The 12684-nt window shown below is 33.5% G+C and overlaps 1 protein-coding gene across 1 annotated transcript; it reads right to left on the bottom strand.

Moving 5' to 3' along the window:
- Window positions 1-5365: 5365 nt before the first annotated feature.
- On the bottom strand, window positions 5366-11202 carry LOC110097224. Its single transcript, XM_020823488.1, has 5 exons — window positions 9804-11202; window positions 9061-9397; window positions 6422-6646; window positions 5637-5788; window positions 5366-5382 (listed from the first exon to the last, which is right to left on the bottom strand). The coding sequence occupies exons 1-5, from the start codon at window positions 11200-11202 to the stop codon at window positions 5366-5368; spliced, it is 2130 nt and encodes a 709-aa protein (XP_020679147.1).
- Window positions 11203-12684: the final 1482 nt, after the last annotated feature.

The raw sequence follows: 12684 nt of genomic DNA on the forward strand, positions 1-12684 counted from the left end.
AGTTGGTCGAGTTGTTAAATGATGTCATGGTGAGGATATGCAGGTGCACGTCCTCTTTGTGGAGCAGGTCAACTTGGTGGAGCAGGTTCTCCTGCTGGAGCAGCCTCCTCTTCTTAATCAAAGTCCTGCTCATTATGCACTTGGCCTTAATGAAACAAGATATGGAAGGAGGCATCCATATAGAAAATAGGAAGATTATTAGGTTCACCAAGATAGGTTAACTGGTATTTATTATGAAGAATGTATCCTACGTGATGATTGAGGGCTAAATTAAGTTTCCTGCGGGTGCTAGGAAGATGAATTTGGGTGATGTTCTAGATATAGTCAATAATTAAATAAGCTTCATCAAATCTAGTTTTGGACATGATTAAGTGGTGACAATAAATAGGATTGGGGTCATGCATATCCTATCTCCAGCTTTGGGTATTATGGATGTTCTAAGCACGTGTTAGACGATGCAGGCATTTTGGGTTAAGGATTGGACAAGAGATTGATGTTGGTTCAAAACAACATTTCTAAGAACCAAATTAATGGAACTTTAGTATAACTCATTTGTTTTGAAAGAGTGGGATCAAGGTACTTTAGTAGAAATCCTGATATATTGAGCGAGGTCTACTTTGGTGATTTCTATATTTTGACAGCAAACAATGGAAGTGAGGGTCAGGTTATCTATGTTTCTCCTCAGTTTGCCATGGAAATCATAGAGGAGCTCAGAATTGAACAAAAAGGCCAGGCTGGGAAGAAATTAGAAGGTAGTTGAAGTAAAGCGGCTCATCACCTCAAAGTTAAGGGCAGCTTGATTTAGCATGAAAGGAGTGATATTGCATGATATGAATTTATGGTACATATCCTCATCCTTAGCAGACAAAAAGTGATCTTCGTGATGATGAAAGGAAGAGGAGCTTCCTAGTACGATTCATCCTCATTTTCTTTAGCTCGCCATTGAGTGGAAACAAGTGAAGACATGTGTTGTGAGGAGAGGTTGTGTGAAATGAGCTTATATCCACCCTTATTTATAGAAATTTTGACTGTTCATACTGTACGATCGAGTATCGTATAATATGATCAATCAATTATTTTGTCTGGATGATTGGTTTGGAAAAGGTGGTCAAATCATACACTATAATTCATATCGTACAGTACGATATGAAGGAATTACATTCATCCCGAGGAGTCATCAGTACAATATTTGATGAAAAGTATCATTCAATATAAATGGGTATTTATATAGTACGAAGGGAAATAATATCGTACTTACCAAGTTTAATTCATCCCAATCTATTTATATGTGTGGATCGTATAATACAAAATAGATATATTGTATAATATGAAAGACAATTATATCGTACCAAATGATTTGAATGCATGGCCACGTGTATCGTATAGTTTGAAGGGAATCTTATAGAATGATAGGTAGATTAGAAATTGAATCTGGAGTATTGGTTGAATAGAGAAATGTGATATGTACATTTTATATAGATCGTACAATATGAAGGTTAATCGTACAGTTTGATGGCTATAGACAGTGAGGTGAGGGTGTGACGATCAGGAAACATCTTAGACACGCTTTTTTTTATTTATTTATTTTTTGGATCATGCAAGAATATTTATGACACCTAGTTTTGTCCTCAAGGTGCTAGAGCTGTCATAGGCTAGTGGTTTCATGAATGTCTGCCAATTGATCTCCTAAAGCTATATGGTGTAATTTTATGTCTCATTTAGCTACATGATCTCTTATGAAATGATTTCCATTGTCTATATAATATTTTCGAGAGTGTTGAATTGGATCTCTAGATATGCAAATTGCACTGGTGTTGTCACACATATTTGGGATGATTCCTACGAGTAATCCAAGATCTAGAAGTTATTATTTCAACCATAACACTTATACAACACAACTTCCTTTTGCTATATATTCTGCCTCGGCCATGGAAAGGGCTACTAAATTTTTCTTCCTACCAGACCAAGAAACTAAGGATTGTCCTATGATTTGATAGGTTCCAAAGGTGATTTTTCTATCTACCCTACATCTTGCAAAATCAGAATCTGAGTATTCTAAGATTTCAAAGGAGGTGTTGTGCCTAAGATACTAAATTCTTAAGTTTGGGGAGCCTAGTAGATATTTTAGGATTCTCGTGAATGTCGTCAAGTGAGACTCCTTAGGTCATCTTGAAATCAGGCACAAAGGCACAAACTAAATATTATGTCTGGTCTATTGGTAGTTAAATAGAGGATAGATTAAATTATACCTCAGTATTTTTTCTAATATACTGGCTTTCTATTCAGGACTTTATCTAGTTGAATAATAGAACTTACATGAGTGTTCGAATATCCTTGATATATTTGGTTTGGCTAAGGAACATTTCATCTTCCATCTATTTTACACTAAACCCAATAAAATAATTCTGCACTCCCATCATGCTCATTTCAAACTCATTACTCGCTATTTTTGATAATTCATCACACAAGATTTTATCTGAAGATCCAAATAGAATGTCATTTACATAAATCTGATCAATGAGAATTTTATCTTTTACTCTTTGCAGAAAGAAGATAGTGTCTACACGACCTTTAATAAATCTAACTAGTAATAATAAGCTAAGTCTTTCATATCAGACTCTAGGTGCTTGCTTTAACCCATATAATACATTTTTAATTTAAATACATGATTCAGAAATTGTGAGTTTTAAAATCTAGGGGCTGCTCAAAACAAACAACCTATTTGATTACCCTATTTAGAAAAACACTCTTCACGTCCATTTGATATAATTTAAAACTATTGAAGCAAGCAAAGGCTAAGAGCACCCTTATAGCTTCAAGTCTGGCTACTGGGGCAAAGTTTTGTTTAAATTCTATGCCCTCAATCTGCTTATACCCTTTAGCTACTAGTCTGCCCTTATTTCAAACTATGGTTCCTTAGTGATTCACCTTATTTTTTAAGACCCACTTTATTCCCACTACACTTTGCTCTTTAGGTCTTTTGACTAATTCTCATACATCATTCCTAGTAAATTGGTTTAATTCTTTTTGCATTGCTAGGATTCAGAATTCATCACCAAAAGCTTGATCTATAATCATGGGTTCTATCATAGAGATAAATGCAGAATGATTAACCTCCTTCCTAGGTCCATGCCTAGTTCTGACACCTTCTGATGGGCCTCTTAAGATTAATTCTTTAGGATGACTAGAAGAATATATCCAATCTATATGCAAGGCTGCCTGAGGTTCTCCCCTTTCTCCTATGGTCATAATTTCTACTCACTGAATGGCCTCTACCTCATCTTCTTCAAATTTAGGTTTAGAGGACTTATCTGATTCATCAAATACTACATGGGTGGACTCTTCTACTACTAGGGTTCTCTTATTATAGATTCTATAAGCCTTGCCTACAGATGAATAACTTAAGAAGACACCCTCGTCTGCCTTGGGATCAAATTTTCTTAAGGGAGATTTTCCACTGATTAAGATAAAACATTCACAACCAAAGACATGCAAGTGTAAAAGATTTGGTGTTTGACCCTTAAGGAGTTCATAGTTTATTTTATTCAACTTCAACCTAATATTCACCCTATTTAAGATGTAACATGCAGTGCTCACCACTTCTGCCCAAAAATATCTAGGAAGAGTGTACTCAGCTAACATTACCCTAGCAGCTTCTACTAAGGTTCTATTTTTCTCTCAGCTATCCCATTTTATTGAGGGGTTTTAGGGGTAGAGAAGTTATTCTCTATTCATATCTCTTGATAGAAGGATTTAAAATTTTCATTTTGAAATTATCTATCATGATCAGTATGGATTGTTGAGATTTCGCATCCAAATTTCCATTGGATCTAAGTAGAGAAAGTTCTAAATTCCTCAAGTTTCTCATTCTTATGTGCTAGGAATCTTACTCAAGTGAATCTAGAGAAGTCATCTACAATCACATATCCATAATTTTTCCCACCTAGGTTAGCTATGCTAACAGGACCAAATAAGTCCATGTGAAGGATTTGTAGTTCCTAGATGTATTCACATCCTTGATTGAATGAAATGATGATTTTACTTATTTCTTAGTTGGCAAGAATCATAGAGATGGTCTTTGGTGAAGTCTAACTTAGGTACACCTCTAACTAGATTTTTCTGAATGATATTCCTAAGTGTTTTCATGCTAGCATGACATAGTCTCATATGCCATAGCCAAGAGTCATCCATTATTATTTTTAAACATAGTGAGTTTGAATTTTCAATACAGTTAAGATCTAACATTTAAATATTATTTATTCATTTTTCTTCTAATACATGTTTATCATTTAAGCTAATCAAGCATTTATTAGAGAGAAATTTTATGTTAAATCCTTTGTCACATAATTGACTAATGCTTAACAATTATGCTTTAAACTATTGAGTAATAAAATATTTTAAATTAAAAGGTTCTTAAAAATTCTAACAATATATTTGAGCCCACCAATTTCTTGGTGGTGCTATCTCCTAAAGTCACTTTGCTTCCAGTCCTGGTCTCAAGTGTAATGAACTTCTTCATGTCTCCAGGTATATGTCACAAGCAACCACTGTTTATCCTCTCACTAGTTCTTTCATGAGATCACCACTATAAAGTCATTCAATGGTTAGATTTAGGAACCCAAGTGCGTTTTGGTTCCTCCTTATACTTGCATAATGAGATGTATGCATGTTATACTTTGATGAAAGTAATTTAGGCCTTCATACTAGGTGTGTCCTACAGTGAATCATGTAATTACTGGCTATGTAGCCTAGCATGCCATAAGAGAAGCACCTAACACCAGGAAATGGGTTCAATAACCTATATGGGTGGTGATGTCTCTTCTTAAAGTTGAGTGATGTATGCAATGCCGAGGGTTTGCTTAGTTGGCCTAATGGAGATTATGGTTTATCATTTTCAAGTGCTGTAAGTTTTGCTTTCAACGTTATATTTTCATATTCATAAGCTTTCACTTCAACTTTTAACCTATAATCATTATTATCTATTTCCCATACTAGTTCATCTAATTTCTTAAACTCTTTTTCTAATTCTTTTTTTTTTTATTGAAACCCACAGAGGGGCTTACGCGTTTATAGAAACAGGTTTACAACAAGTCCTTCAAGGTACTATAAGCTCAACTAGAAAAAATGAAATACAATCAAAGAAAAGAAAAACCCTAGAGAGCCACAAGTCCCAATCTAGTTTCAAAAACAAAAGACAGAAAAAAAGCAAACTAAATAGCAGCCAGAAGACTAATAAAACCAACACTTGATTCTTCTAAACTTCATTCTTCACTTGACAAAATCTCCAAACTTCATTCTTCACTCTTCATTCTTCTATACTTTTGTCTCCCAATTTGAATCCACATCCGAAGAAATAATTTCTGCTCTATTCCTGTTCACAGCCTGCAATAAAAGATAATAAAAAAAAACTGCACCAGCAGCCAATTAAATCATTCAAAAAAATATCTACTATCAACCTAAAATGATTAATCACATAATTGGGTATAGAAACCCCTCAATACCAGCAGTCAAGACAACACTACCCAGTCCTAACTGAGCACAAAAGGGATTTCCATAATTAATTACAGACAACCACTAACAGCAAGAAACTTATTTCCATAAATAAGGTAAACTGTCTTTATCCAATCTGATCAAACCTCTGAGTATAACAGGAATATTAGAATTATCAATGCAGGTTAAAATAGCTAAACCATCCCCCAACCGAGCTAAGAAATCAGCACAAGCATTTCCTTCTCTCCCAATATGAGAAATCACATAATCCATATGAGAAAGCATACCTTTAATCTCCCTAAGAGTATAAAAATTTTAAGCATTACCATTATTTTCAGGATTAAGAAAATGTAAAACTAATAAAGCATCTTCTTCAATCCAAACCATTAAAATTCCCATCGACAGAGCAATTTTAAATGCCTGAAACAAAGCTATTAGCTCAGCGTAAGGGACACTACATCAAGAGAGAGGACCAGCAAAACCACAAACCATATTACCTTCAGCATTTCTTAAAATGCCTCCGCAACCCCATTTATTAGAAGCCATAGAACCATCAGTATTGATTTTAATAACCTTATCTTTAGGCTTAATCCATTTCACGAACTTAGGAACAGCCTCCTCTTTATTCTCCTCACAAATAATACCCAGCTTTTTAATAACCAATTTGAAACCACGGAAATGACTATTTTTAAAAAGATTAGCTTTGTACAAACTATTAATTTTTTCTGTAGTTCTAGCAATAATATTTTTATGATTCATAGCAATATTTCTATACTTAGCATCATTTCTTTCCAACCACATAAACCAAATGATAGTAACAACCATCACAATTTTAATGTGACCTCTATTGCAATTGTGTAAGATAGCAGTAAGAAAATGATTAAAAGTAAGATACCCAGAAAAGTAATTGGTATTGAAAAAATTATCATACCAATTCCAAACTTTAGCAGCAATAGCCCCATTGATGAAAACATGATTAAGACTTTCAATATGAAAACAACAATGCCATTTAGAAGGAAGATTAAAACCCTTTCTCCAAAGAATACTATCAACAGGAATGTATTTTCTAAGAATTCTCCAAACAAGAACCGAATAAGAAGTAGGAATATTATTGCTCCAGATCCTATCATAAACAACCGAAACATCACCTTTTTCCCTGATAAAATGCCAAACATTTTTAAAAATAAAAGAACCATTGAAAGACAGATTAAATAAAATCTGATCCTCAAGATTAGTATCAAAACTAGCATCTTTAATTTGTTACCAATCTCGGCAGGGACTAAATTAAGTATAGTATTCATGTTCCAACCCTCCTTACTAAAAAATTTATTCACTTTCTCAATAGAAACAGAAGAAGTAGAAAGAATATTATCAAGCGATTCCTTACTCAGCCATTTATCTTTCCAGAAACAAGAATTACCATAATTTAAGCCCCAAGAAATAAGGGGTTCCATATTATGCTTAACAGCACACATTCTTTTCCAAATAGCAGAGTCACCCTGTTTATAAGAACAAAAAGAAACATGCTTATCTTTACAATACTTGAAATTCATAAATCTAGCCCACAAGCTTTCATTTTTTCTAAGGTTCCACAACATTTTAAAAGAAGAAGCAGTAATGGAATCCTCAATGTTTTTGCACTCCAAACCTCCTTCATTTAAAGGCCCACAAAGCTTAATCCAAGTAGACCAATGCATTCTATGAATGTTCTCACAGGAGCCCCAAAAAAATTTCTTTAAAATTCTTTCCAATCTCCTAACAATAGAAATATTGGGTTTAATAACTTGCAATAAATGGAATTCCATAGAATTTAAAGTGCTCTTGAGAATAATTAACCTACCACCATAAGAAAGAAAGTGATATTCCCAAGAGGAAATCTTACATTGAATCTTCTTAATGATCTCATCAAACAAATGAGATTTCTTGAGCCCTCTAAAGATAGGATCCCCTAAGTACTTAAAAGGCAAAGAATTATGCTCAATCCAATTGTAAGCAATGATTCTATTAATATTAGTTCTAGTAATACATTTGGAAGTGAAAAAAGCACATTTAGAAGTATTAAAAGAGAGACCACTTTCTAAAGAAAAAAGATCCAAAAAATTCTTAAATCTTTTAACATGATTATAACTACCATTAGCAAAAATGATGAAATCATCCACAAAACTAAGGTGGGAGATCGGGAGACCTTTTTTAGATCTATAATACATACTAGGATAATTTTCAAAAAGAGCATTAATACTTCTAGAAAAATATTCCATAGCAATGATGAAAAGGGAAGGAGACAAGGGATCACCTTGTCTAATCCCTTGAAAGGAATAAAAAAACTCATTAGAATACCCATTAAGAATAACAGAAAACCAAACATTCTCAATAGAATTCTTTATGATCTTTATAAACAATTTCGAAAAACTAAATAAGACTAAAATATCATATAAGAAATCCCAAGACAAGTTATCAAAGGATTTGCAAATATCCAGCTTTATCAGTAAAATACCACCTCTAGTTTTCAAATTCAAATCATGCACTAATTCTTGGGTAAGTAAAATGTTGTCAGAAATAAGTATACCTTTAACAAATGCAGATTGATTAGGAGAAATAATATTAGGAAGCAAAGATCCTAATCTGCGAGCATAATCTTTGAGGTAAGCTTATTAAAAAAAGAACAAAGAGTAATGGGTCTAAAATCACTCCAATGTTCAGGATTATCCTTTTTCGGAATAAGAACATTTGTCGTGGAAGTAAAAAATCTCGGCATGCTATTACCCTCAAAATAATCAACAACAACAGCAATTAAATCATTTTTAATGATATGCCAACATTTTGGGAAGAAAATAGAAGTATAACCATCAGTACTAGTTGTCGAATTAGCATTTATAGACATAACAGCCAAATAAATTTCATTCTCCATAGGAGCAACCGTAAGGGAAAGGTTATCTTCATCAGAAATAGTATTTTCAATAAGATGAGAGTTAACCATAGGAATAATATCAATTTTCATACCCAGCATATTGGTAAAGTATCTGATAACTGAGTCATGAAGCATAACCTCCTCAAATCTAATTACCATTTTCATCCTTGACTTTATTAATAAAGTTCAGACTTTTTTTTTTATTCACCAGAGCATGGAAATACTTAGTATTTCTATCTCGTTCATTTAAGTGCTTAGCTGAAGCTTTTTGTCTCCAAAAGGTTTCTTCCATATCCTGAAACTTAATCAACTTTTCCTTAGTGTCATTGAGCTGCTTAGTTACTAGAGGGTCAGAACTCAACAAATTTTCCAGATAACAAACCCTCTCTTCCAACTCTTTAATGTTAGCAAAAATATTTTTAACATGGTGTTTATTCCACCAATTTAAACTTTGGTTTAGCCTTTTTATTTTTAGCCAAAATCTAATCATTCCTTTAACCGATGTATCAGGAGCAATGCAATTATTCCAGTTGGAAGAAACCAACTGAAAAAAGTCTGAATGTTGTAGCCACAAATTCTGAAATCTAAAAAAACTCGTACCTTTGATGTTAGTATCATTGTTCTTGATAGAGATAAGAAGGGGGCAATGGTCTAAGAGAGACCTGAACAAATGCTCAACCACAGTTAAAGGCCAATTAGAAATCCAATGTTGATTAAAAAGAATTCTATCCAGCCTTTGCCACAGCCGGTTATTATTCCAAGTGTAATTGGACCCAGTAAAACCTATATCCACTAAAGCACAATCGTTAATCATATTAGCAAACTCATCCATAGAGTTTGTGTTAGGGGCAGCCCCACCATGTCTTTCATTCGCATTCAGGATAATGTTAAAATCCCCTCCCACAAACCACGTAACATTAACTGAAGAAGCAAAATTGGTTAAAGAGTTCCAAAGAGTTCTTCTATCACATCTATTGCAGGCAGCATACACAAGAGAACCTTTCACATTCCAGTTAAAATAAGAAATAGAAACATTAACAACTTGATTAAGATCATCAATAAATTTTAAAGTAACATTATCCGACCAAAATAGCCAGATTTTGTTAGTAGTATTAGCAAAATACTTATTAAAACCAAGCATTCTACTGACATGATCAATATTATTCACATTTATCATAGGTTCTAGAATAACCAGAAAAGCAAGTTTATGAATACGAACTAAATTACGAATCCTATTCTTAAGAGAGGGGGGTCCAATCCCTCTAACATTCCAAATCATGAAATTAATCATTATGAAAAGATAAGGATTTAGTCATAGATTTAGCAGCTTTCCCATATTTAGTATTTTTATTTTTATTTTTCTTATTTTTATATCTAGTATTGTAAACATAATTAACAGTTTTACCCTTTTCCACATACTCACTGAATGCGGGATCCACATAAGCCAAGGAATTATTGAGAGATAATTCTTCAATTTCAAGTTCAAGAAGCAGCTCGCCCTCCTCTAATTCCCTTCCCTCCAGGACAGAAACATTTTCCGATGTGGCCATCGATTTCCCTTTGGTTCCACAACTCTCCTTTATCTGCAAAGACTCATAAGAAACTTTAGTCGAGTTATTTAAATCAAACATAACATCAGTATATTCCTGATAATCACTATCAGTGTTAGTAGTATGTTCCAAGATAGAAAAATTATTGGAAATAGCAGTTTTTGGCATTTCTTTATAGAGAACAATATCCCATTGCTTATTTTCTATAACATCTTCCTTTAAAACTTCCCTATGTTCCTTAGAAATAGCCTTCCAAACTACTTTCATAGTTTTAGTTTCCTGAATTTTACCTTGTGTAGGTAAATCCTGCATAACCGGATGCACCCCTTTTTCCTCTCCACCATTTTCTCGATTACCATTATTCTGAGTCTTATTTTTCAGAGAAGGATTAAGGATAAAACAATTACTAGTATCATGGCCATGCAACTTACAGTGGGAACAAAAAATAGGAAAGATTTCTATTTCAACTTTTTGAGTATAACCATTAATTTCTGATCCAAGCCATATTTCCTTAGGACATTCTTTCGTGATATCCATTTCAACCAAAATTCTAGCCACAGAAGGGCGAGATCTATTAGCTGTAGCCTGATCCACTTGTAAAGGTCTACCAAAAATAGACCCAATCGCTTGCAGAACAGTATGATTATAAAAATGTATACGAAGATTAGGTAAAGAAATCCAGGCCGGACAGATAGGAGATTCAGAGTTTATGTCAAAATCCGGAGACCATTTCAGAAGTCTCATTTGAAAATTTCTAACATAGTAAGATCTCCTCAAGAAAATTCTCGTATGGTCAGTATCATTAGAAAGATTTATGAAAACATGGCGAGGATCTAAAAGGCTCACAGTGAAAGAACCCGAAAGTTTTAGACTCTGAAAAAAACTGTGAATATCTTCCATAGCCGGCCTCTTAAAAGCAAATTTACCCACAAGTGCAAATTTAAAAGGCTCCGCTAGTTTTAAAATATCTTCATCAGAAACCATGATCACAGGTAACCCCATGAAAGAAGAAGTAGAAATTTTTAAACCCATATTTTCCTTCTCAGAAACCCCAGATAAAACTTCTTTGAGGGATTTAGGAAAAGATTTTCTAATCAAAGTTTTAGGGTTAGAAGTCATACTCACAGATTTCTCCATATTTTTCCCACCATCAGTTTCTAAAAGCTTAGATTTCTCTTTTTCTGACTCCTTGATGTTCCGATCATCCTCCTTATCCAAGATCCGAGAAGGATCTAACTCACAGTCGGTTTCCATGAAACCCTAGCCAGACCAGAAACAAATAAAAACACCAAAATACTAAAACAAAACAGTGAGTATATACAAAGATCTTAAGGAAGAACACTATGAACACGAGATCAAGCAAGATCTCAAGCAAAAACCACTCCACATCACAGCAGAAACGCAATCGCCTCTAAAGCGCCTTCAGGTCGCCTTCAAGAGAAGGATCTCAAACTTCTTCTCTTTTTTTTTCGAATTTTTTTTACTCTTTTTCTAATTCAATATACTTCTTATTTAATGCATCAAACTCATCAGGCAGGGATACGTGATCTCTATCTAAATCAAATTGATCTTTAACTGAATTAGCATGCTTAGTTTGTAAAGTATTAAATTCAAAGTTAAGATTAACATGCATTTTGTTTAACTTTCTACACGAATCATGGATTTTTTCAGAAATAAGCAACAATTCTTCATATGAAAGTTGACATACCTCATCTTGATCTGATTGATCAAGATTATCATTAGCCATTATGCATAAATTCATTACCTCCTCCTCTGCTTCTTCTTTTGATGATTCTGAGGCACAGTCAACCCAAAATATCTTTTATGTTTTCAACTTTTCTTTCATATATTTTGGCTTCTCCTTGCCCATCTCCTTAGTTGAATGGATCTTTATGTTGGGGCAATCAACTTGGAGCTGACCTGGTTTTCTGCACTCAAAGCAAATTGTGTGAGATGAAACTTTACTATTCTTTGAGCTTTTACCTTTGTTCAGTTATTCTTATGACACCTTTTTTTTTTTAAGAAAATTCTTGAATTATCAGGTCATCAAGGTTATATCGTCATCTTCCTCCACTACAAAACTTTCACTTTCTGAGTTGTTTACTTTTATAGCCACCTTACGCTCCTTCTTCTTCTCTCCTATATCATTTTGTCCTTCACTCACTCCATGGTCGTATGCAATGAGAGATCCAAGTAAATTATTAATTGAATAAATATTTAAATTTTTAGAATCACTAATTACTGTGATTTTAGCATCATAAGAACTCGATAAGCATCTCAAAACTTTATTGATTTTTTTAGAATTAGAAATCTCTCTACAGAGTGCATGCAAGAATGTCACTATCTGGGTGAACCTAATGTATATGTCAGATATAGTTTTGCTAGGTTTCATGCGGAAGAGTTCATTATCATGCAATAAAATATTTAATCTAGATTGTTTAACCACACTAGTTCCTTTTTATGTGATACATAGTCTATCCCATCAAGAAGCTCCCTCTTAAGAGTTCCCTTCCTTTGTCATATTTCTCTATCTCTTTTTTAAAGGACAAAAGCATTACTTAAATATCAGGATCCATGAAACCCTAAGATTTTCAATTTAGTTGTTTCTATTCTTACAGTATGATTACAGATCTTATAGTACAATCAATTCAAAATAGCTTTCATCCTGGTACGAAGGAGTATGAATAGGCAACAATTTTGAAATACATCATACAGTATGATATAAATATCATCCAA

This window comes from Dendrobium catenatum, unplaced genomic scaffold, assembly GCF_001605985.2.
Source record: "Dendrobium catenatum unplaced genomic scaffold, ASM160598v2 fragScaff_scaffold_101, whole genome shotgun sequence".
In the NCBI taxonomy this organism is placed as follows: domain Eukaryota; kingdom Viridiplantae; phylum Streptophyta; class Magnoliopsida; order Asparagales; family Orchidaceae; genus Dendrobium; species Dendrobium catenatum.

Coding starts and splice junctions, on each gene's coding strand:
- LOC110097224 (XM_020823488.1), bottom strand. CDS start 11,202: ATGGAAACCGACTGTGAGTTAGATCCTTCTCGGATCTTGGATAAGGAG. Junction 9,398..9,803: donor CAGTGAGTATGTGGAAAAGG/GTAAAACTGTTA, acceptor GGAATGTGAAAG/GTTCTCTTGTGTATGCTGCC. Junction 5,789..6,421: donor GCTGCTAAAGTTTGGAATTG/GTATGATAATTT, acceptor TTATACTCTTAG/GGAGATTAAAGGTATGCTTT.